The following is a 26,343-nucleotide window of genomic DNA, read 5'->3' on the forward strand; positions in this document are numbered from 1 at the left end:
TGTGTGTGGAGTCAGAGGAGATAGGGGAAACACTAAATGAATATTTTCAAACAGTATTCACTCTAGAAAACAACAATGTTGTCGAAGAGAATACTGAGATACAGGCTACTAGACCAGGTGGGATTGAGGTTCACAAGGAAGAGGTATTCGAAATCCTACAGAGGGTGAAGATAGATAAGTCCCCTGGGCCGGATGGGATTTATCCTAGGATCCTCTGGGAAGCCAGGGAGGAGATTGCTGAACCTTTGGCATTGATCTTTAACTCGTCATTGTCTACAGGAATAGTGCCAGATGACTGGAGGATAGCAAATGTGGTTCCCCTGTTCAAGAAGGGGAGTAGAGACAACCCTGGTAATTATAGACCAGTGAGCCTTACCTCAGTTGTTGGTAAAATGTTGGAAAAGGTTATAAGGGATAGGATTTATAATCATCTAGAAAAGAACAAATTGATTAGGGATAGTCAGCACAGTTTTGTGAAGGGAAGGTCGTGCCTCACAAACCTTATTGAGTTCTTTGAGAAGGTGACCAAACAGGTAGATGAGAGTAAACCAGTCGATGTGGTGTATATAGATTTCAGCAAGGCGTTCGATAAGGTTCCCCACAGTAGGCTATTGTACAAAATGCGGAGGAATGGGATTGTGGGAGATATAGCAGTTTGGATTGGAAATTGGCTTGCTGAAAGAAGACAGAGGGTGGTAGTTGATGGGAAATGTTCATCCTGGAGACCAGTTACTAGTGGTGTACCACAAGGGTCGGTGTTGGGTCCACTGCTGTTTGTCATTTTTATAAATGACCTGGATGAGGGCGTAGAAGGATGGGTTAGTAAATTTGCAGATGACACTAAGCTCAGTGGAGTTGTGGATAGTGACGAAGGATGCTGTAGGTTGCAGAGAGACATAGATAAGCTGCAGAGCTGGGCAGAGAGGTGGCAAATGGAGTTTAATGCAGACAAGTGTGAGGTTATGCACTTTGGTAGGAGTACCTGGAAGGCAAAGTACTGGGCTAATGGTAAGATTCTCAGTAGTGTAGATGAGCAGAGACATCTCAGTGTCCATGTACACAGATCCTTGAAAGTTGCCATCCAGGTTGACAGGGCTGTAAGAAAGCATACAGTGTTTTAGCTTTTATTAATAGAGGGATCGAGTTCCGGAACCAAGAGGTTATGCTGCAGCTGTACAAAACTCTGGTGCAGCCGCACTTGGAGTATTGCATACAGTTCTGGTCACCGCAGTATAAGAAGGATGTGGAAGCTTTGGAAAGGGTGCAGAGGAGATTAACTAGAATGTTGCCTGGTATGGAGGGAAGGTCTTTCTAGAAAAGGCTGAGGGACTTGAGGCTGTTTTCATTCGAGAGAAGGTTGAGAGGTGACTTAATTGAAACATATAAAATAATCAGAGGGTTAGATAGGGTGGATAGGGAGAGCCTTTTTCCTAGGATAGATACGGCGAGCATGAGGGGGCATCGCTTTAAATTGAGGGTGAAAGATACAGGACAGATGTCAGAGGCGGTTTCTTTACTCAGAGAGTAGTAAGGAAATGGAACGCTTTGCCTGCAACGGTAGTAGATTCGCCAACTTTAGGTACATTTAAGTCGTCATTGGATAATCATATGGACGTACATGGAATAGTGTAGGTTAGATGGGCTTCAGATCAGTATGACAGGTCGGCACAACATGGAGGGCTGAAGGGCCTGTACTGTGCTGTAATGTTCCATGTTATGTTCTAAAAATTATTTCCTGAGGCTCACATCTAGCGTACACTTTGGCATCGACCAACTGGACAAAGTTAACTATTACTCCAGGGGAAGACGAAGGCAATTTGGTGAGTAGTCTCTGGAACTCTAGGTTATTGCACAGTGCGTGAAGGGTGAAGGAGAAAGTTCAGTGTCAAGAGAATAGAATGAGAAAATGGCCAAACAACTCTTAGTTCATTTCTTCCTGCTTCTCCATCTTCCATGCTTCTTCCCATCTCTGGAATCGACATATAAAGCAGCATTCTATTGTATGGCAATTGAGTGAATGATGTTATTTGTCTTAAATTAGTATTGGTACACACCAGCCTGACCTGTAAGAATAGTGGGAGAGTGCTGATGTATCACCGGTGATCATTGCAAAAATGTATGCCTATGATCGCCTAGCATAATTTACACAGCAAGAGAAAGAATCAGCAGGTGTCAGGAACACAGTTCAGTAATGCTGTGGGCAGTAGCAGGTGCAAAGCTTGAAAACAGAAGGAGCTGCCAATCATAGAATCCCTACAGTGTTGAAACAGGCCCTTTGAGTCAACAAGTCCACACCAAACCTCATAGCATTCCATGCAGATTCATCCCCCATAACCCACCTAATCTAGGGCAATTTAGCATGACCAATTCACCTAATGTGCACTTTGGACTGTGGGAGGAAACCGGAGCACCTGCAGGAAACGCACACAGACACTGGGAGAATGTGCAAACTCCACACAGGCAGTTGCCCAAGGCTGGGATCGAACCCCGGTCCCTGGTGCTGTGAGGCAGCAGTGCTAACCACTGAGCCACCACGACACCCCCTAGTTATTCAGCTGTTGCCAAAGGATATAAGTGAATGTTATATGTCAGTTGTATGAAAGACATGATGTTGGAATGTGACATGGAGGTGGAGGTCTAAAATGAAGAAGCTATCAACATTCTGAATGGAAGCAGGAAAAGTGAAGGATCACAAACTATTCAAACACCAGAACTAAGAGGAATACAAGACCTTTTTCCTTGTGAGCAATAGCACCATCTGAGTGATATCACTTAATTAAGAAGATTTTCACTAAATTAGGTAAAGAAGATTTTGACTGACAGGGGAATAAATTATTTACACAATGAAAGTCCTTTTAGAATTACTATCTCAAATAGAGGAACAAAAGTTTGAGTCTAGGCAATGGTCTTAAGAATAGAAGTACATCTACAGTTATGTGATGAAAAAACTACAAATATGGAGGCCAATAATATTTAGTAGGTGAATTCTGAATAAATTAATTCAAAAATAGCTTGGAAATTCACACATGGATGACAGTGTGTCTTGGATCACAGTGCATCCAAGTGGTTCTTTTCAGATTCGGTTAAATGTGGTTAAGAGAAGGCTCAACAATAGCAATTTGCTTAAATATGAACATTTATTGAGTTATAATAAAAGCTGAAAAAGAAAGAAACATTTATTAAGTAAATAAAAAGAATGATAAAGAGAGGAAAAAAACAATAAGCCTCCCGCCCTTATGCCTGTCAGGGTCCCCTTGATCGAGGGCTGGTCTGGAGGCTGAGTTGTTTCTGGCAACATCTGCAATCCTGATCCGAGGTGAAGTCCAGTGACTTGGAACAAAACTCTCTCTCTTATACGGTGTAACAAACAGCAAGGCAAAGAAAAAAACAATTATAGAAAAACACGATTGTGCTGTCTTCAGCACATACAGGAATGCTCACTGGACTCCTTCAAGGTCGTGCAGCTTTCGAATATCATCATTGACTTTTAGCCCTTTGGTACATCCTATCCAAATTACAATCAGAAATGGAGGTGCTTTCTGGTTTTGGAGACACTGAACAAACGAACAGACAGCCCCATTTTTAAATATGGGGTGGCATAAATACAAGTGTTTCAAAAGATTTGGAGATTACATAACTGAATGATAGAGGAAGTTCTCCAAGAAATCTCATATCTTAGAGAATAGTGGGAAAACTGAGAAGAATCACTGGTGAATTCCTGAAAGCTGTGGCACCAAGGACCGGGGTTCGATCCCAGCCTTGGGCAACTGCCTGTGTGGAGTTTGCACATTCTCCCAGTGTCTGTGTGGGGTTCCTGCAGGTGCTCCGGTCTCCTCCCACAGTCCAAAAATGTGCCCATTAGGTGAATTGGTCATGCTAAATTGCCCTAGATTAGGTGGGTTATGGGGATGAATCCTAAAAAGTGTAGACTCAGTTAGATCCTGCACGTGCAAGGGAACACTTGGGTGGAAATAAAGATCATAAGATATAGGAGCAGAATTAGGCCATTTGCCCATAAACACTATTAACAGGGACTTTGCATTGAGATTTTTGCATTGAAAATCCAACTGTTTACAAAATAGAGTGTTAAACTAATTATACTTGTTCTATTTAGCTCTTGTACAGTATGAGTTCTTTTTGTTTGAAATGTGGATCTATGACACATTATTCTTTCAAATAATAATTGGTAGTTTGAGTTGGGGTTAAATGTTAATAATCTCCTTCAAGATTGTAACATCATTTGAAAAAAATTCAAGCCAAAATGGAAAAATCAGGACAGTGGCACTTTATGCATTTCTCCATCAGAGTATTAGCATAATCAGAATGGTCTTCTTCCGTGCTAAAAACATTCTGTAATCATCTGAAAAGGAAGAATTTGCAGGGAGCAGGGAGAAAGCCAGGTAGTGGAACTAGATAAATTGCTAATGCCTCTGCACACATGAAAGATCAAAAAGCCTTCTCCTGTGCTGGGATCATTCTGTAATTTTGTCTTCTACCTAACCAGATCTGGTTGTGTGGGGTTAAGGTCTAGATGATAGGCATGTTTACCTGGGAGATGGTGCTGCTGTTGGATGAACTTGCTTGACATGGGATTTTAAGCTTCACGTGAAGGTACTGGTGTTACCATAAGACATATGACCATAGGCCATTTGGCTCAAGGAGTCAATTTTGCCATTCAATGAGTTCAGTGGCTGATCTGATAATCCTCAACTCCAATTTCCTGCTGTATCTCAATAACTCGAGAAACCCTTCCTGATCAAAAATCTGTCCGTCTCAACCTTGAACGCTGTAAGACTGTGACCCCTAACCAAGGACAAAGACTCAGGAGATAGACAGGATTCAGGCACGTAGTGGACATTTAGTCAAGCAAAAACCAGTTAATGCAGGGAGAGGGCCAAATAATCTTCCTTGAACCTGGCTTGGACATGAGAACACAATTGTTCCCTTAATCTGCATCTCAGATCAGAAAAGAGATCAATCACATGCTGATTTTTACAGTAAAAATGGAGTATTTTTATACATTTTGTTTTACAATGATCATACACAATGTGGTTACTGTACCCTCACCTTCCTGTCAATAGGACCAATCCTGTAAAACACCTGATCAATGATGGGCATTAGTATAGACAACCCTCGAATCCCTTAGCCTTTTAACAATTACTGTAATCTTTAGACTTTGGGACCTTTCTATGTTGCATTCCAAAGTTACTGGTCGCACTCCTCTGGCCACCTCGTGGCCCGCTCACCTCTGAGGACTGACTGGATTCCACCGTTTACTGCACTTGTCATACTCATCAAATTTTATTACTTCTTTTTAATTTAAAAAAAGTTAATTCTGTTATAAAATTCATATTAAAATTGTGTAATTACTTCTACAGTTAACACTCTTTAGTTAATGAGACAAGATATGCTAGACATCTCTTTAACGTTTTCGTTTGGTGCCTTCATTTTTAAGTTTTATAATGACATTGAAATTTTTCGTGATTTAAAAAAAACCTTTAACTAGAACCAAGTAACACTGTAAACAACTTCAAAGAAACAGCCAATCTGCGAGATAACACATTTAATGACCAGCCTCCACAGTCAAGAATTCCAGATTATTACCATTTGAAAGAAAACAAACTGTCTTAAACAGGCAATTTCTTTACTCTGAGATTAAGCTCTCTGCTCCAAAACTCTCCCACAAGGAGAAACAGTGTCTCCTCATCTACTTTGTTAAGCTCTACAAGAATCTTGTTTCTGTAAGATTGCTTCTCATTCTTCTAAATGTCAGCTACCCAACCAAGTCCAAACTACACGACCTCTCCCCGAAAGACAATTCCCCGCATCCCTGCAATCAACATAGTGAACTTTTCTCTGAATGGTCTCCAATGCCAGTGTATCTTTTCCAAGGCAAGGAGATCAAATTTGTTGACATAGTCCAGGGTGAGGTCTGACTAATGTCTTGTGTAATTTTAGCCACACCTCCCTATTTTTAGGTATTTTCTGATCAACTCAAATGTTTTGCACATGCTGATGGAACTTGAACGGAAGCCTCCTGGCTCAGAAATTAGGTCACTACCACTACACAAGGCTCTACTGATTTTCCAATGCTTTAAACTGCCCTCTGTGGGTTGCCCAAGCGTCTTCAGTTTTTAGTAGCACGGACACCATTGCTGTCTAATAAACCACAAGATCAGACTTGGGTTGCAGGTCCTGGTCCTGAAACACTATTTCATTCAAAAATTAGAGGCGTGATAAATTTGGTCATCTGGTTTATTTGCCGAATGTTTAGTCCATTTCTCTCGTATGCTTTGGGACTTCAAAAAAGTAGCCAGCCTCATCCCGGAGCGAGTGCATACAGAAGCATCACGTAGATTGTTCGGCAGCCCCCTCGATCACTGAGGTTAGTGTACAGCTGGGCTCTGGGACGCGCATGAGCGCGGGGTTCCCATAGTCAGAAGCAGAGCCTGGGGAAATCCCATTGTGACGCATGTGGTAGCGTCATTCGGCACAGCCTATTAGCCAGCCCTTTGGGAACAGTTCGACGTGTCGCTCGGTACTGAAGCCTCGTCCCTCCTCGCCGCGAATCGCGCGGTTTCGGGGCTCTTCAAATGAAGTCGGGAAGGAGGCGGGGAAACGAGTGAGACGGTGGTGTCTGATTGGTCGTTCGTCATGTCAATCGCAGGGAGGGTTACTTGGGCTCGGCCCTTCTGTTTTCTGCACCGACCCGTCAATAGGGTTCAGCACCGGGAGAACTGACCTCAATTGGTCGCTATAGTAACGGGAAAGACGGTTCCAACGTGCATCAGGGTTCCTCGCAAATCCCGACTGGCGACCAACTCCGGCGTGAGAGGAAAGAAGAACGTCGCAGCGATGTCGTTGCTTCAGGGCTGGACGCTGATGGGCGACCGGGACGCATCACCTTTGCTGTTGCCGCCTAGGCCTTAAAAAAAAATGGAGTGCGGGATCCCCCCAATCTACCAGCTTCTGTTCCGCGCCTGCGAAGAAGGAAACTTCGAGAACGCCAGGCGGCTGCTGGAGCCGGCACCGCGAGACGGCGACGAGGAGGATGAGGAGAAGAAGAAAGAGGAGGTAGAGCGGGGCGAGCAGGCGGCGGGCCCGGACTTCAGGGCCCCGCAGGTGCCCGTCGACTGCACGGACGACGACGGCAACTCGGCGCTGCAGTTCGCGGCCGGCCACGGCCACGAGCACCTGGTGCGGTTCCTGCTGATGAAGGGCGCCTCGGTGGACAGCCGCAACCGCTACGGCTGGACGCCGCTGATGCAGGCGGCCCGCTTCGGGCAGCTGGGCGTAGCGCGCGTGCTGCTGGAGCACGGCGCCGACGCCAACGCCGCCAACAAGCTGGGCGCCAGCGTGCTGACGGCGGCGGCGCGCGGAGGCCACGTCGGCCTGGCGCGCGCCCTGCTGGAGGGCGGCGCGTGCCCGGATGCGGGCGGTGGGGGCCGGCAGCAGCGGGTGGGGGAGGGGCAGGAGCCTGCGCTCGCCCCCGCCTTGACACCCCTGATGGTGGCGGCCCAACATGGCGCTGAGCCGCTGGTCAGGGCCCTGCTGGAATGGGGGGCTTCCTGCTCCGGAGCGCCTGCGGGACGCGCTGGGGGCTGGAGCGCCCTGATGCTGGCGGCACTCAACGGCGAGCTGGCCGTGGCCCAGCAGCTGGTCGATGCAGGCTCGGATCCCAATCAGACGAACGTGGGAGGGATGACCGCCTTCGAGATCGCCTGCGCCTGTAGGCAGAAGGAGATCAGAGACTACCTGGATTCCAAGACCACCAATCGGCCCAAATCAGGTAGGGGTTTGAAGGGGATGGCAGCAATGCAGATGCTGGAAATCTGCAATAAACTCAAGACGCTGGAAATAGCAGCACCATCGTAGAGAGAAACAGAATTAACGTCTGCAGTCCAATATGTGCTCAACCTTAAAATAACAGGGGACTTTTTAAAATTCATTCACGGGATGAGAGCGTCGCTGCTAGGCAGCATTTGTTGCCCATCGCTGATTGCCCAGAGGACAGTTAAGTGGCCTGCTGTGTTCATCCAGCTTCACACTTTGTTATCTTGTTCTATTATCTTGTCAATGTAGCTGAAATTGACAACACTTCCAACCAGAAGGTGGTGTATTCGGCTCCAACAAAATCCAGCACTGGCATAGTGTTGTGATATAACAGGTACTTTCCCGATGAAATGTAAATCAGAAGAAATGCCTAACCTTGTGAGAGGATAAGGGTCTAGGCCCAAAACGTCAGCTTTCCTGCTCCTGTGATACTGCTTGGCCTGCTGTGTTCATCAGCTCTGCACCTTGTTATCTCATGTATGAGTATAATTTATGCTCTTTCATAGAGGAACAATGACATTTAGTCATAGAGATTTACAGCAGGGAAACAGACCCTTCATTCCAACTCATCTATACCAACCAGGTATCCTAAATTAATCTAGTCCTATTTGCTTCCTGATATTTATCCTTTATCGCTGATTCTTGTAAAATGGATCACAACATGACAAGCAACCTTTGAGAGATAATGGGAACTGCAGATGCTGGAGATTCCAAGATAATAAAATGTGAGGCTGGATGAACACAGCAGGCCAAGCAGCATCTCGGGAGCACAAAAGCTGACGTTTCGGGCCTAGACCCTTCATCAGAGCTCTGATGAAGGGTCTAGGCCCGAAACGTCAGCTTTTGTGCTCCTGAGATGCTGCTTGGCCTGCTGTGTTCATCCAGCCTCACATTTTATTATCAAGCAACCTTTGAGCTTGCATCACCATTTTATCAGACAAAGACTGGTCTGATTTTCACTTCAATTCCACATTCCTGCATACTCCCAATAATGTTTCATCCCCCTTATAATCAAAAATCTATCTACCGATGCCTAAATTTGGATGGGAATTCAGAAGGTCTGGTTAGTACATCTGTGGGTGGCAAAATTAGTGGTATAGTCGACAGTGAAGAAGGTTATCTAAAGTTACAAAGGGATCTTGATCAATTGGGCCAATGGGCTGAGGACTGACAGATGACATTTAATTTGAATTAATGCAAGAGTTTGTATTTTGATAAAATGAACAAGGGCAAGATTTATACAGTTAATGGTAGGGCTCTAGGCACTGTTGTAGAAGAGAGACATAGGAGTTTAGATACAAAGTTCTTTGAAAGTTATGCCCTAAGTAGGCAGAATGGTTAAGAGGGCATCTAGCATGTTTGTTTTCATTGCTCAGACCATTGAGTGTAAGAGTTGGAACAACATTTTGAGGTTGCACAAGATGTTGGCGAGGCCACTTTTGGAGTACTGTGTACAGTTCTGGGTGGCCTGCTTTGGGAAGGATATTCGTATTAAATTGGAGAGGGTGCAGAAAAGATTTATCAGGATTTTGCTGGGATTGGAGGATTTCAGTTGTAAGGAGAAGCATGGATAAGCTGGGACTTTTTTCACTGGAATGTAGGAGGTTGAGAGGTGACTGCATAGAAATTTATGAAATCATGAGGAGCATTGATAAGGTAATAGCAAAGGTCTTTTCCTGAACATGGGAGAAACGAAGGGGCATATTTTTAAGCTAACATGAGGTGCAACTTTTTTAAACAGAAGTTGATTCGTTTGTGGAATGAACTGCCAGATGAAGTAGCAGATGCAAGTACAGTTACGACATTAAAAGACATTTGGACAGGCACATGAATAGGAATTTAGAGAGACCCGAAACGTTAACTCTGATTTTTCTTCACAGATGCTGCCAGACTTGCCCAGCAACTTCTGTGTTTGTTCAAAGTTTAGAGGGATGTGCACCAAATGCAGGCAAGTAGGACTAGTTCAGTTTGGGGAACTTGGTCGGCATGGACAAGTTGGACTGAAGGTGTTTTCCCTGCTGTATGACTCTATAAAACATTTAAAACATTCAGAACTCCGAACGTTTGAAAAAGGGTCTCTGGACTTGAAACATTAACTCTGACTTTTCTCCACAAGTGCTGCCAGACCTGAGCTTTTCCAGCAATTTCTGTTTTTGTTTCAGATCTCCAGCATCCGTAGTTTCTTTTTTGGTGTATTTTTTAAAGATTCTGCCATTTGGGAATGGAATTCCAAAGACACTCAACCCTATGCGAAAACTATATCCTCAAAACTATTCTATGTAGGCATTTCCCTTACTTTTAAACTTCCATAAGAACAAACTTTTAACTTCTACCTGGTCAAGTCCCCTCAAGGCCTTGTGTTTCAATTAGCTCACTTCTGATTCTTCTTATCTCTAGAGGGCACAGGCCTAGCCTATTCTCACAGGGAAATCTGCTCATTCCCCATTAGTCCAGTAAACCTCTGAACTGCTTCCAATGCATTAACAACCTTCTATAAGTAGTACATCCTTATATCCATTATTTCAGGTCTGGTCTCATCGATGCCCTTTTATAACGGAAGCTTTTGCATTTAATTCCCCCTGCAATTAAACATAACATTCTGCTAGCTGTCACGATTACTTGCTGTACTTGTATACTAACCTGCGGTTTGTGTTTTAGGACTGCCAGATTTCTCTACATCTCAGAACTCTGCAACCTCTGACTATTTAAATAATGCTTTTAAAATTCATTCTGCCAAAATGGACAATTTCACACCTTGACACAGTATTGTCTATTTGCCCATCACTTAGTTGTAGTCCTTTGTAGGCTTCTTATGTCCTCTTCACAACTCTCATTCCTACCAATCTGTGTCATCAGCACATTTTATCTACGATGCCTTTAGTTCCTTCAGCAAAATAATTTTTAGAAATTATAAGCAGTTGAGGCCTCGGGGCCTGTGGCACACGACACATGACATCCTGTCATCTTGACAAGGACCCATTTATTCCAACTCTGTTTTCTGTCAGCCACCAATATGTTATCCCCTACACCATGAGCTTATATTTACTGAATTAATCTTTGATGAGGCACCTTATCAAATGCCTTCTGAAAATCTAAATACAATGTATCCACTAGTTCCCCTTTTATTGACAATACAAGTTCTACTTCAGAGAACTCCAATAAATCAATTAGATATACCATTTCACAATGGCATTGCCTGATGATCTTGAACTAGCCCAAGTGCCCCATTGTAATGTTTTAATAATAGCTTCTAGCATTTTCCCAATGACAGATGGTAAGCTGACTAGCCTGTAGTTACCTGCTTTCTGCCTCCCTTGAATAACCTGAAGGAACATTAAATAAGTCTAATGAGTTTTGGAACAATAGCACAATTATGCAACTATTACTTTTCTTTTAAAGACCCCAGGATGAAATCCTGAAACTTATCAACTTGCAGCTCCAACAATTTACTGTAGTACTGCACTAGTGTGAGTGATACCTACACCCCATGCATTGTGCTTTTACAATGATTATGTGGACCTCTTGATCCACTGGAATATTTGGTCATTTCCCATACTTCTGGTTCCAATGGTGCCGATTAATAACAAGTTTGCTGCATTTTAAATTTTCTTTCATTTCTCCTTCCCTTTCTGTTGCTCACTTACAGCTATTATAACCTGTATCCACTTTAATGAAGACCAATGCAAAATAAGTGTTCAATTTGTCTGCCACCTGTATCCTCCATTACTAGTTCCTCTGACTGATTTTGGCTAACTTTCTCTCATACTCTAATTTTTCCTTTCTTATTATTCTTTTAGTAATTCTTTGCTGTTTATTGTCTTCTATCCAGTCTTTTGACCTGCCACCTATATTAGCACAATCATTATTAACTTACAGGTTATGGGGCATCTCTGTATTCAAATTGGCTGCTGACTTTAATTAAGCAGTAAATTTCACAAAATATGATCAGGACTAGGTCTTTTTTTTTTTTGAAAGGAAGCGACAACCCCGAGATACCCTCATTCACCAAACTCCCAGTTTCTTGCTCAGTCCGAGTGCACTACATGCACCGTCCCATTTATATTAATCTTCTAGATTCAATGTTATAACACAAATTTAGTATCCAACGGAATGTGGTAACTATTAACTGATAAGATGTAAAGAGTTTTACTATGTTTGGGTTTTTGTGCTTGTCGAATGGCTGTGTAGGTCTCATTTTTCTATGTTTAAATGCCTAATCAGTTTGTTAATTTGGAAATTAAGAGTTTTGTGCACTGAGAGTGTGTTACCTGGAAACGATTGATAGAGGAAAATTGATGTTAACTGTTATTGCTGATGTGTTTCTATTTTGTTTCAGATGAAGACAAAAAGAGACCAGACATATTTCATGCATTAAAACTGGGTAAGCACTAATGCATTATGTTTTGCCTTCATTTGGAGGGCTAGAGATTACGTTGAGTTGGATTATGTCAAATTACAGTTGAACTTTTGTATAAACTATGTGAAGTGCATTTTTTTTATCATAAATGTATCCTTTCCATTCAGACAGCAGTTCTGAAGGACAGCCTTGAAAAGTATAGTAAACAGGGGATTGCTAGTGAGTACTGATATTCTGCACCCCACCTGTTCATCTGGCAACTTTAAATCTGTTTGCTCTTCATCTGCAAAGAGAATGGTCAATACGCTTTACAGGCTGGTGGGCACATTGGAAGAAATTGAACACAGGTGCTTTGAAAGCCTACAAAAACACAGTCCAAGGGGGAATATAAAAGGCAGCAGTGGAAGTGAATTACAGAGATGCTAAAGGAAAACGTTCTAAGACTGAGGACAGTAGTGGCTTAAGAATTGCTTATACTCAATAGAGATAATGGAAGGGACAAACCCAAGCAGGAGTTGATGGTATGTTGAATTTGTCTTGATTTGGGACTAGAGAATTATTAGAGATAGGTCTGGTGGGGTTATGAAGATGCAGATGAGAAAGTGGGTTGTAATTTTCTCAATTTGATTTTAAGAATAGTGGAGGCAGATAATGAAAGAGTCAGAGAGTTGATTCTTTTAAGTGACTTTACAAATCTGGATTAAGGGAGAGAGGCTTGATGCAGAAATTGATATTACAGATATGAAAATTGATCTTGCTGATGTGAAATAATGAACCTGTGTTTATATTACTCAGTATGTGTCAAAGCACTTTACAGCCAATTGAGAATTTTGATTGTTTCAAGAGCAAGAGGAGAGATATTTACCTGAAGTAGTAAACAGAGCCTAAGCTGCTGAGGTTCTGAGGAAGGGTCACCGGATCCAAAACATTAATTCTGTTTTCTCCTCCACAGATGTTGCTAGAACTGCTGAGCTTTTCCAGCAACTTTATTTTTGTTGCTAAGATGCCGAGGTCGTTAAGGAGGAAATTTCAGGATCGTTTTCATGAAAAGAGCAATATGGTGGTTATGAAAGATGGAAATAATCAAGCAAAGTTCATGAACTGCTGGAAAAAATGAGAACCATGAACAGGGGAGTGAACAAGAAGTTTCATGAGAAAAGAAGCAGAGGGTGGGCACCTTGGGAAGAAAAATGAATGAGGAAAGATTAGGAGGAAGAGACAAAAGATAATATGCATTGGCCAGAGAAAATGGGAAGACTGGACTTTAGCAACTTGCCTTAACTATAAATAAATATTACTGTCATCTCAGGCCAAGTGAGAGATATGGAACCGTCTCAGCTGCTACAGGTTTCAGCATTGATTTAGTTCACTTTTTCAAATGAACACAGGTTCAAGTATCACATTAGGAAATTGAGTGCTTAATCTGGGGTCACATTTTAAATAATGAGGGAGTACTGCATTGCTAGAGTTGCAATCGTGTGGATGAGACATTAAACCAAGACCATGTCTATCATTTCATACAAATGCAAAATCTCCTGTAGGACTACCTAATATGCTAACTGACATTCATCTGTCATGAACACTCCTATCTGAGTGTTATTTGTGAACTCTTGTACGGCACAAATTGGCTGCCACATTGAAACAAGCAAAATTCTCAATTGGCTGTAAAGTGCTTTGACACATACTGAGGATAGAAAAGTAGTAATATAAACACAGGCTCACTATTTCACATCAGCAAAGTCAATTTTCATATCTGTAATATCAAATTCTGCATCAAGCCTCTCTCCCTTAATCCAGATTTGTAAAGTCACTTAAAAGAATCAACTCTCTGACTCTTTCATTATCTGCCTCCACTATTCTTAAAATCAAATTGAGAAAATTACAACCCACTTTCTCATCTGCATCTTCATAACCCCACCAGACCTATCTCTCATAATTCTCTAGTCCCAAATCAAGACAAATTCAACATACCATCAACTGCTGCTTGGGTTTGTCCCTTCCATTAATTCTTAAGCCACTACATTCCTCAGTCTTAGAACATTTTCCTTTAGCATCTCTAATTCACTTCCATTGCTGCCTTTTATACTCCCTCTTGGACTGCGTTTTTTGTAGGCTTTCAAAGCCTCTGTGTTCAATTTCTTCCAACGTGCCCACCAGCCTGTAAAGCATATTGACGGTTCATGTTCCTGCTTTCTTCTTTAAACCCTGGCACCTTGTTCGGTGTTCTTTTTCCCCCCATAAATCCTTGTATGTTAAAAATATTTGACTTCCCATTCAACCATGCTCTCTCAGAACCTCAGTTGAGTCAATCACAATCAAGGTCTGTATTGCACACCATTCTCACCTCCTATGAACTCCTGTGTCTTTCTCTAAGGGATTTTAAAAAAAATCTTACCAAAGTTAGCATCAGCAGCAGTTTCTAGCTGTTTACCTTTGATCATTCATTCAGTCCAGCTATTGATCTGCTTAGGTACAATGTCAGCTCTAGTTTCAAGTCAATGTACAGTTAAAACTGTCTTACCCTAATCATTTTCTTGAGTATACTTGAGCACAGTTGGTTTTAGACCTTTATTGATGGATCAGATAAGCCTTGTTAGACCCTTCTGTTCACTACCAGAATGGTTCAATTCCAGTGTCATCTTCCTTCTCCCTTTTCCTAATTCATCAAGCTAAAATTACCTCCCCTCTCTGCCAGCACTTGCTGTGGTGATATCTCTATGTAATTTCACTCCTATCTCTCCACATCTCCTGATTTTAGCTTGGTTATTTGACTTGTCTGATTTTGGTGTATTTCTGTTAAATTCTTGACTGACCAGCTTTCTTTTCCTTTTGCCTATGCTAACTAATATGTTTAAAGTTTTCCTATCCACCAATCACAACATGCCCCTTTGAAATCTCATATCTTCTCATTGATCATAAAAAAATCCATCTTCAACCTTCTGTATTTCTCCAAAATCCTGCAAGTGTTAGTACCTCCTAAATCTCTGTCATTCCTATCATGTTTAAATCTAATCAGGTTTCCACCCTGCACAGTACTGAATAGGCTAAAGGTCATAAATCATATTCTCTAAACTGTGACTGTAATGTGCTGTTGCTGTCCATCCTTCTTTACAAATCTGAAGCTCACCATACCATTATCTTTTCTTTGCTCGTTGGATAGGTGTGAGTGTCCTAGCCTACTTAATATTGATATCAAAAGCTCTAATCGAAGCTTTAACTTACCAATATAATGCCTCTTTTGACAGCCATAAAAATGCACTTTAGACTTGAAGTTTTCATATTACACTCACATGGGTAGCCAAGTATCAGGCATTTTGGGTGCTTAACCAGCTGCATGACTCGGTTGCGACTATCTAAATATTGTAACATTTGGCACAAGAGTTGATGTGGGTCATTGGGGAGAGAGCGCCTCTTGCTGAAGATGTGTGCTGAGCATGCATCTTTAATCATCAACGGAGTTTCTGCCTCCCTAAATGCAACATGACTTCTTGAACCAGATGGTGAAATAACCATCAGGGATAAAAATGCTGCTTTGAACTTTTCCTCCCAGGCTACCTGTCTTAGATCCATGAGGATATTTTTGGAGTGGCTGCTGCATAGTACTTAGGGAGATGAAGTTCTGAATTAATTGTGAAGACATCTTCCATCATGTTGTGACGTGACCACCATACTGAAAGTGAAATATTGCAATCAGTTCAAGCCATTCAGAGTTGGATTTTGAAAATATCCTGTGGATCACCAGCAACAGCAAAAATATATTCCACTATATTTCCAAAAGCCATTTGACAAAAATGCTGCACAAAAAGCTGCTGCATAAAATAAAAGTGCATAGCGTTACAGGCAATGTATTTAGCATGGATTGAGGATTGGTTAACTAACAGGAAGCAAAGAGTGGGAATAAATGCGTGCTTTTCTGGTTGGCGAACAGTGACTAGTGGTGTACATTGGGCATCAGTGCTGGGACTGAAATTGTTTATAATTTACCTTGATGATTTGGAGTTGAACCATGTGTACTCTGTTAAAGTTTGCGGATGAGTGGCTGAGCAAAGTGTGCAGAGGACTCTGAAAAAGGTTAAAAACTACATATACGGAGCAAGGATAGGCAAGCATTGTCAGCATATACTTGACTACCCTAGTTTCCAAGAGTTGTTTGCCATTCCTCAACCAGCATTTTTGCACCCCATCCTTCCTTTCAGCTCATTTGTGGATCTTTCAGCTGCCTTGGTGGGTGCCCTTTGCCCGAGCTTGCTTCCTTCCTTTTGTGTCTATGCAGAAATTCTTTTTCTGTCCTTGACTTCAATGCTTCTCTCTCTTCATCAAAGGCTTGGTCATCTCGCTTGTTGATTTACCATAGCTATTTTACTCATTTTAACTTCCCCCTCCAATATGTTCAAATGCAAAGTGACTTCGGGTTGATTTTAGATTTAATGTTGGTTTGCAAGTACAGCATTACAGTTCCTTTCTGAATAAAATGCAAAAAAAATTGTTTCTTCTGAATTTGCTTTGTTTTGTAAATAGGAAGCTATCAGTTGGTGAAAGAGATTCTTGATGAAGATGAATTTCAGGCCAATGTCACTAATGCAGATGGCGCCTCTCCATTAATGATTGCTGCCATGACAGGTCAACTAGACCTTGTACAACTTCTTAGTGAGAGGAACTCTGATATTGACAAGCAAGATGGTGTACATGGATGGACAGCCTTAATGCAAGCTACTTATCATGGGTAGGTAAAACAAACTTATTCACTTTTTAAGATGTCTATTAATTTCATAATTGAGATATTCTTGGAGATTCTTGGAGATTCATAGAACATAGAACAGTACAGCACAGAACAGGCCCTTCAGCCCACAATGTTGTGCCGACCATTGATCCTCATGTATGCACCCTCAAATTTCTGTGACCATATACATGTCCAGCAGTCTCTTAAATGACCCCAATGACCTTGCTTCCACAACTGCTGCTGGCAACGCATTCCATGCTCCCACAACTCTCTGCGCAAAGAACCCGCCTCTGACATCCCCTCGATACTTTCCACCAACCAGCTTAAAACTATGACCCCTCGTGCTAGCCATTTCTGCCCTGGGAAATAGTCTCTGGCTATCAACTCTATCCACGCCTCTCACTATCCCGTATACCTCAACCAGGTCCCCTCTCCTCCTCCCTTTCTCCAATGAAAAGAGACCGAGCTCAGTCAACCTCTCTTCCTAAGATAAGCCCTCCAGTCCAGGCAGCACCCCGGCGAACCCCCCCCAAAGCATCCACATCCTTCCTACAAGAGGGCGCCCAGAACTGGACGCAGCACTCCAAGTGCGGTCCAACCAAAGTCCCATAGAGCTGCAACAAGATCTCACGACTCTTAAACTCAATCCCCCTGTTAATGAAAGCCAAAACACCATATGCTTTCTTAACAACCCCGTCCACCTGGGTGGCCATCCTAAGGGATCCATGTATCTGCACACCAAGATCCATGTATCTGCACACCAAGATAACTAAATATTTTGTCAGGAATGTGTTCTGAGGGAAAATGTGGATAGTGGGTCTATGCTGGTTTGTCCCATATATAGGGAATGTGTCTACATTGAGATCGTCTTACTCAGATTCCTGGAACTTTGTAACTACATTTTGCATTAATTTCACCCTTCCTTCACTTTGAAGAAGGAGGGAGTAGGTACAGAATTCAGGAAGAGGGACTGAGGGATTTGTGAGCATTTTTATCTAAAATGTGAGAAGATGCTAGAAGTTTTGGCAGGCTTAAAAATGGACACATGCCTTTTTCTAGATGAATTGTATCCGAGGGAGATGTGGGAGATGAGGGGGAAATGGCAGGGGCTCTGACTCAAATTTTTAATTGCTGTCTGGCCACTGGGAAGAGGTTAGAGGACTGGAGAATGGCTAATAGTAGGCTTCCACTTTTCAAAAACGGTAGTAGAGATAAACCAGGGAATTTCAGATGAGTGAGAGCCACATTGGTGAACTATTGGAGAAAATTTTGAAGGAGAGAATTAATATTCACTTAGCCAAGCAAAGTTTGATCAGGATAGTCAGCATGGCTTTGTCAGAGGGAGGTCATGACCAACAAATTTGATTTACTTTTTTGAGGATGTGACCAGGTGTGTAGATGAGGATAGTGTGGTTGATGTAGTTTATTTCAATTTCAGCAAAGCTTTTGACAAGGTTGCATATGGGTCAATGATAAAACGGTAAAAACATATGGGATCCAGGGAACCATGACAAGTTGGATCCAAAATTGGCTTGTTGATAGGGGACAGATTTTGGTAAAGTTACAGCTGGAGTACTGTGTGCCGTTCTCGTCATTGCACTGGAGGGGTGCAAAGGAGATTGACTAGGGTGTTGTCTGGGCTGGAGCACTGTAGCTGTGAAGAGAGACTAGATAAGCTCATGTTTTTTGAAACAGGAGAAGACTGACAGGGGACCTGTTTGAGGCATGTTGGATGGACAGGGTGAACAGAAAGCAATTTTTCCCCTTAGTTGAACAAGGGACATCATTTTAATGTTAAAGGTACAAAGTTTAGATGGCATTTAATGAAAATATTTTTCACCCAGGGTGATGGGAATCTGGAATACTCTCCTAGGGAGGTTAGTTAAGGCAGATAACCTCACAGCCTTTTAAAAAGTGTTTGGATGAACACTTGAAGTATCATGATGTTCAAGGTTATGAGCCACGTGTTGGAAAGTGAGACTGATGTAGGTTTAGAGTAGTTTTTGCTGGTTGATGGGCCAAAGGGCCACATCACACTATGATTCAATTATTCTGATTAAACTAAAGCAAGGTCAGGAAATTGCTTTTTTAAGAAAGTTTGAACAAATGGAGCCAGTATATTCTTTTGGTTTTGTATTTATTCACTAGTCTTTGCTATCTAGAAAAGATTAGCTTTTTGAGTCACTGAATTCAAAATTAGGATCTCACTGATGCAGTTCAACAACATTTGTGTTACTTTTCTGTATCAGTTCCTCATTTGGTGTGTTTGTGCATGAGTTTTTTTTTTAGGGAACTTGGGATAATGATGATTCCAAGAAAGATATACAGCAAACCTTTTATTATCTGCTATCTCTTGGACTAGGAGTGAGCCTGTTGATCAAGAGGTCCATTATGAATGTATAATCTGTAATGTATAATCTGTAATGTATAATCTGTAATGTATAATCTGTAATGTATAATCAACGTAGAAACACCTATGAAGCAATAGAAACATAATGCAGGGGTATATGATCATGTTATACTTTATTTACAGCATAAATCAGTTAAATAATAATGCATCTTTGGGTTAAACTAAACATACTAGCAGGGAGCTTTCACACTCTCATTCTGAACTGACTATTCAGGCACTGCGGAGATTGCAATAATACAATTAACTTCCAGGATTTGAAGTATTCGATTTTTTTTGCTTGTTTATTGAACATGCCGGTTCAAACTAAGTTTGCTGTACCTGGAAGTTGGCCAGTGTAAAATCATAAGTTGCCTCTTTGAATATGAGAGGAAAAGACCTGGATTCCCTCCCTGGTTTTGAAATGGTTTGAGATGTTTGCAGAGTGACAATGTAATGCAGTATAATTTGTACATTGTTTTCTTGTTAAAGGAGTAAAGATGTTGTGAAGTACTTGTTGAATCAAGGAGCAGATGTGAACCTGCGAGCCAAAAATGGAGTAACTGCATTTGATCTTGTAATGCTGCTAAATGATCCAGGTAACTGTGCAGGTTAACTTTAAGCTCATAAGCAAGTAACATAAGTAACCACTAATCCATGTTTTCAGTTTTGAACACTTTTGTTATGAGTAGTTATCTGCCGCAACAACTACTGTGTGACGGTTAGCAAACAATATTAAAAACTAAAACATAGCAGTGAATCAGTAATAACCAGATGTCCTGTTATAACTGTTATACTAGCTTACAATTAGCAATGCAAAATGCTGGCAGGCAACAAGTGGAGGAGAGCATATGCAGTGAGAAGTCATGCGGAAGCATACATTTTTTTTTAAGGGTTTTGAGAAGTGATGTGGAAAAGCCCTGGTTTGGGGCCTTCAGTTAGCTACAAGGTTTTTCCAGGTGCTTAATCTGGTAGAACAGCCCTCTTTACCTGTTTCAATCTGATTTTCAGACAGTAAGGACTGCAGATGCTGGAAGCCAGAGTCAATAGATGTGAAGCTGAAAAGGCACAGGAGGTCAGACAGCATCTGAGGAGCAGGAAAATCAGTGTTTCCTGCTGAAACCCTTCGTCAAGACTGGGGAGGGGTAGAGGAGCCCAGAAGTAATTAGAGGGAGAGGGTGGCGCAGTGATAGATTTATTGTGATTGGTCAGTGGGAAGGGTAGAGCAGATTGTTGAGCAGGCTAGGTCAGGTCAGGAGAAGACGGGCTGGACATGGGATAAGGCTGGAGTTGGAAGGATTTTGAAGCTGGTGAGGTTAATATTGAGGCAATTGGGCTGTAAGCTCCTAAAGTGAAATATTAGCTGTTGTTCCTCCAGTTTACATTTGGCTTCATTCTGACAGTGAAGGAGGCCCAGGATCGACATGTCGCCAGGGGTTTGGGAGGGGGAATTAAAATGGATGGCAACCAGAAAATCCGGGTTGAGTGCTGCCACTTCTGCCAATGTAGAAGACTGCATGTCTGCCGACAGTATTGATGACCACGTTACTTTTGCTTCCACCAACATGACCGCTCCAGTGCCCATACCCACACCTGATGAAGTCTCCACTCATGTTCCTGACATCAGCTCTCCACTCAGCCCCAAAACCCTGCTGCGTATTCACCGTCCCCCCAAGACCTCCCTGTCACAGAAGTTGAACAGTCAGTCCTCAACAAAGGGCTCGCCTTCATTCCCCTATGCCCATACGCAAACGAGTTCTGAGCAAATCATGATGTCGAACTATTTTTCCGCCGCCCCTACCTCCACACCTATTTCTTTGGATGGGAATCCAACCCACCCTCTAACAACCCCTTCTCCTGCCTTCAGTAAAAACTCCATCTTTCTGGACGCTGTCTCCTGGCCTGGCTTCCTACCCTACCTTGACGCCCTCATCTCAAACTGCCACTGTGACATCAATCACTTGGATCTCTCTGTCCCTGTCACTTACTCCAACCTGTACCCATTGGAATGCACAGCACTCTGCTCCCTTCGCTCCAACCCCAACCTCACTGTCTAACCTGCTGACAAGGGGGTTGGAGTAGTCGGTGGGGTGGGGTGGGGGGGGGGTGGTGGTGGTGTAGGTGGGGAGGTGGGGGAACGGGTTTGCAGAAGGGGTTTGATGGTAAAATGGCAAACTGACCTCTATCACTGTGGACAGATGCCAACTCTCTGACATTTCCTCCTACTGTCCCCTCAATTGTGACCCCACCTCTCACTCCAAACCATAATCTCCCAGACCATCAAATCCTCATCACTTCATCCCATCCACAGCCTCCAACCTGATAGCTTCCCAATCCCGCACCACGCGTTTCTATCTCCTTCCCAAAATTCATAAATCCGACTGCCCAAGTTGACCCATTGTCCCTACCTGCTCCTGCCTCCTTGAGCTCCTCTCCTCCTATCTTGACTCTGTTCTTACCCCCTTTGGCCCAGGTACACCCCACCTACATGTGCGACATAACCCATGTATCCTCTCTTTCTGCCTCTCCCGTAGGCCGAACCAGTCCCCCTCCACTGACACACTCAATTGTTTGGCAGAACTGATTGACACACTCGACAGTTTTTCCTTTGATTCCTCCCACTTCATACAAGCCAAAGGGGTGACCATGGGCACTTGCGTGGCCCTGAGCAACACCTGCCTCTGTGTAGGATTTGTGGAATAGTCCCACAAATACACCAGCACAATCCCTCGCCTCTTTCTCCACTATATTGATGACTGGATCATTGCTGCCTCGTGCATCTGCAACAAGATTGAGGAGCACATCAACTTTGCCAACACCTTCCACCACATCCTCAAAGTCATCTAGACTGTTTTTGACATCTCCATCCCCTTCCTGGACCCCTCCGTCTCAATCTCCTCCAACTCATCTCCGGCATCCATTTCAAACCCACTGACTCTTACAGCTACATCAACTACACCTCATCTCACTCATTCATTCTCCTGAAAAATGCCATCCCATATTCTCAATTTCTCCGTCTCTGCGGCATCTGCTCCCAAGATGAGGTATTCTACTCCAGGAAATCCCAGATCTCCACCTTTAGGTACTGTGGTTTCCCTTCCTCTGCAATTAATGATGCCATCAACTACATCTCCTCCATTGCCTGCACTTCTGCCTTCAAAACCCCCTCCCCCGAACAGCAATAAGGGTGGACTCCTCTTAGCCCTCATGTCCCACCCCTCCAACCTCTGAATCCAACACATCATTCTCTGATGTTTCTGCCACCTACAATCAAACCCCCACCATCAAAGAAATTTTCTTCCCACCCCGTCAGCTTTCTGCAGGGGCTGTTCGTTCCACGACTCCCTTGTTAGGTCTGCATTCCCCACCAAATTCTCCTCCACACATGGTACCTTTCCCTGCAACTGCAAGAGGTGCAACACCTGTCCCTACACCTCTGTTCTCACCTCTACCCAAGGCCCCAAACAATCTTTCCAGATCTGGCAGAGATTCACCTGCACTTTGTCCAATCTGACCTATTGTATTCGTTGCTCCCAGTGTGGTCTTGTCTATTTCAGAGAGACCAAACACAGACTTGGGAACTGTTCGCGGAGCATCTGTGCTCTGCATGCGTCAACCAACTTGACCTTCCAGTTGCCATCCATTTTAATTCCTCCTCCAACTCCCAAAATGACATGTCCATCTTTGGTCTCCTCCACTATCAGAATGAGGCCAAATGTACACTGGAAGAACAACAGCTGATATCTTGCCTTGGGAGCTTACAACACCCATTGGCGTCAGTATTGACTTCAGCTTCAAAATCCCTCCACCCCAGCTTAATCCCATGTCCAGCCCCCTCCTCAACACCTCCCTTACCTGATCTACCTATCGTCCTACTCCCCTATCCACTCCGCCCTTCCCACTGACCAATCATAATAAACTATCACTATCTCACCTACCCTTTCCCCAGCCCCAGCATCCTCCCTCTGTTTGATTTTGGGCTCCCCTTCCCCTCCCCAGTCCTGATGAAGGGTTTCAGTAGGAAGCGTTGGCTTTCCTGCTCCTCCAATTTCTGACCTAATTGCTTTTCCAGCTCCACATCTATTGACTCTATCTGATTTCCAGTAGACCTCTATGGTCTACCAATAAAGTGCAACATCTTTTTTAAAAAAAAATCTTTTAAAAGATGTGAACTGTCATACACTATGGTGTTTACCTCAAATAAGGGAGAGCTTTTACATTAGACAAGGGTATTTGAAGTTCATGGAGTAAATGGATTCAATGTGCAGGTCAGTGATGACCCAAATGAGCAGCAGAACAGACTCAGGATTGATGGGGCTACTGTTTTCTAAATTGCGTTCCTTTCTACGTTATCATCAATTGACTGTTGAATAGAAGAACTGCATCTCAGTCGAAACTATTATTCATCGACATCCTAGTGTCTCTGTATTACAAAACAAGTCTGTAATTGTAATTACAGCGCAAGGATTTTTGTGTCGTCTTTTTAACCTTTAGGTTTCATCTTCAATGTGTCAACACCCCATCATGTTGTACTACATCATTGATAAGATAGTGAAGTCTTTCAATAATATACTACTATTCATATAAGGAAATGTTGCAATACATTCCAAAATGCCTGGAGCAAGCACTCCACCTCTTTCATTTGTTTGATTTAACACATTGTTGGATATTGTAAGCGAGAGATTATTGTTGATAAGTTTGCCTCGTCAATTCAAGAGAGATGTGTTCTGGATCTCGTCTACCCGTGCACTTACCTTGGAGGTGGTCTATGTTTTACAGATAAAATCCAGGATTTGGCTGTGCATTCACACAGCATGAGAACTATATGAAGCATTGGGTCAAAAGTCTTATGAAAGTCGCTGAAAGCAGTGTAAGTGTAGTGCAGAAAAACAGTATAGTTTGAAGAGGGTGAGGTGATAGGAGTGTTGGAGAGAATGGAATGTATGTTACAATATATTTTGTAATTTTTGATAGCCTAGAGATTAATTGGAGTCTTCAAAAGGTCTGGACTTTAAGTGATGATCCTTAATACAGTGTTTGATTTTCTTGTGGTCTTCCTTTTCCCATATCTATTTAGTCACCTTGGCTGTTGCCTCCCACCTCCACAATAGCTCACTTGTTGCTTGCCCTAAGTCCTTCTGTTGATGCCAAAACCATGGGTTATACCTTCACCAACCAATTAAGCTTCAAGCAACAAACATAACAAACCTATATATTTGAGTCATGTAGTCTATTAGAGGAGTATCACTGAACTGAAAATATAAGTTCAGATCTAATGTAGATATTTCCTTCCTAATTCTTCATTTTATACTTCTATTTCAAACTTGGTTTCAAGAGCTTTGTTAAATATGCAAAAACAGATTATTTTCTGCTCTAGTGGGAAAACGCTTTTGTGATTTGAAGCCATGAGAACATTGATAAGTGTTTATAAGACAGCTCATTCTTTTGCTGCTTTTAATTTAGTAGAATGTAGAATGCCTATAACACCCCACTTCTCAAAGAAAAGTAGAGTTGTTTTGGCAGTCTTTTCCTGAAAATGATCAAAACTATATAAAATTTCTTGACTCTTTTTTACTACCCATTAGATACAGAACTTGTGCGACTTCTGGCATCAGTCTGCATGCAGTTAGATAAAGAGAAGAGCAAACAAAAATCCAAGACAATGCCTCGTTCGAAAAGTAAAGCGTCATTAACGATTCCTGTACCCCCAGAAGACAAAGGAGGATTGAAGGTATAATAATTTTTTGATCCATTTAAATTTGTTTTTGTGTCGGTGTTAACTTGTGAATTTCAGAAAGAAACTTTCCCTGACTTAGGTCACCTTTCACTAGGGAAACAGCACAATGTCCTTTTCTTACTTTGCTGGTACAATTATTCCTGTCACACAGAATTGATTGTATATTACTCATACCACATTTATAGAAGTAATTGAAAGTATATGACACTGAAATAGCTTCTTGATCCACTGCATGTTTGGTGACTGACAAATGAGCCGTCTGGCTTAATCCCACATTTCAGTGACCAGTTTGTGGTCTTTCAGATTATATCCCTTGAGGTGCATATACTTTTTAAATGAGTTTAGCGTTTCTACCTTTGCTATTTTTATTAGACAGAGTCCCATGCCCCTATCAACTTCTGGGTAGAAAAAGCCTTTAATCCTTCTGCCACTTACTTTAAATCTGTGCCCTTTAGTCACTTACTTCCCTGCTAAAATAAATAGACATCTCCAATACACACTCTACGGTGCCCTCACAACTTTTTTATACTTTGATCTGTTACAAGGAGTCTAGCTCCAGCCTGTCCAATCTTTGCCCTTAGTTGCAGTTTTCCAGTCCTCGTAGCATCTTTGTAAATCTCTTTGTGTGATTAGATATCAAGAGCTGCATACAGTACTCAAGTTTTAGCCTGACTTGAAATTTGTACAGTTCCATCACAACCTCCCTACTGTTACAGTCTATACCTCTGATAATAAAGGATTCTATACATTGTTTTGACCACTATCTCAATCTGTTCTGCTGTCATCATCACCACGTTGTAAAGATTCATTCCAAGATTACTTATTTCCTCTTGTAACTTCTTATTAATTTTGTATTCTATTGCTTGATTGACCTTCCCAGATGCTAATGCAACCCCTCACGCATCTGGATTATGAACATATGAATGAGGAATAAGTAGTAGACCATTTGGCCCTTCAATAAGATTATAGATGATCTAATTTTACTCTCTGTATACACCTGTGTACCTTTAATAATCTTTCATTCCCCTGATATTCAAAAAGTGCTAAAAGATTCTCCATCCAGTCCCTTTTGAGAAAGGGAATTTCAAAGACACTCAGCTCAGAATTTTCTTTCCTTCTCTCAATCTTAAATGGGCAATCCTTTATTTTTAATCTATGACTAGTTTCTCACAAATGAGAAAACACCCTTTTCCACATCCAGCTGGTTAAGTTCCCTCAGGATATTTTACGTTTCATTTAAGGCACCTCTCACTCTTCTAAACTCCGAAAGATACAGGTCTACCCTATCAAGCCTTTCATAAGGCAATGCA

At 42.3% G+C, this 26,343-nt stretch overlaps 1 protein-coding gene across 3 annotated transcripts in view; it reads left to right on the forward strand.

The window, feature by feature from the left end:
• Nucleotides 1–6,377: 6,377 nt before the first annotated feature.
• The window catches only part of LOC125461187 (ankyrin repeat and SAM domain-containing protein 6-like), a 47,446-nt gene continuing 27,480 nt past the window's right edge, over nt 6,378–26,343 (forward strand). Inside the window, exons 1-5 of one of the 3 annotated variants that reach the window (XR_007249428.2) lie at nt 6,378–7,789; nt 12,170–12,214; nt 16,709–16,913; nt 19,789–19,895; nt 24,882–25,027. Coding sequence is in view for 1 of the 3 variants with exons in the window: in XM_048549673.2 (XP_048405630.1) it covers nt 6,937–7,789; nt 12,170–12,214; nt 16,709–16,913; nt 19,789–19,895; nt 24,882–25,027 (1,356 nt within the window). In the remaining 2 variants the exon portion in view is untranslated. The remainder of the gene's footprint in view (nt 7,790–12,169; nt 12,215–16,708; nt 16,914–19,788; nt 19,896–24,881; nt 25,028–26,343) is intronic. The other 2 variants (XR_007249426.2, XM_048549673.2) reach the window with 2 other exon arrangements.

Source organism: Stegostoma tigrinum, chromosome 2 (genome assembly GCF_030684315.1).
Source record: "Stegostoma tigrinum isolate sSteTig4 chromosome 2, sSteTig4.hap1, whole genome shotgun sequence".
Lineage (NCBI taxonomy): Eukaryota > Metazoa > Chordata > Chondrichthyes > Orectolobiformes > Stegostomatidae > Stegostoma > Stegostoma tigrinum.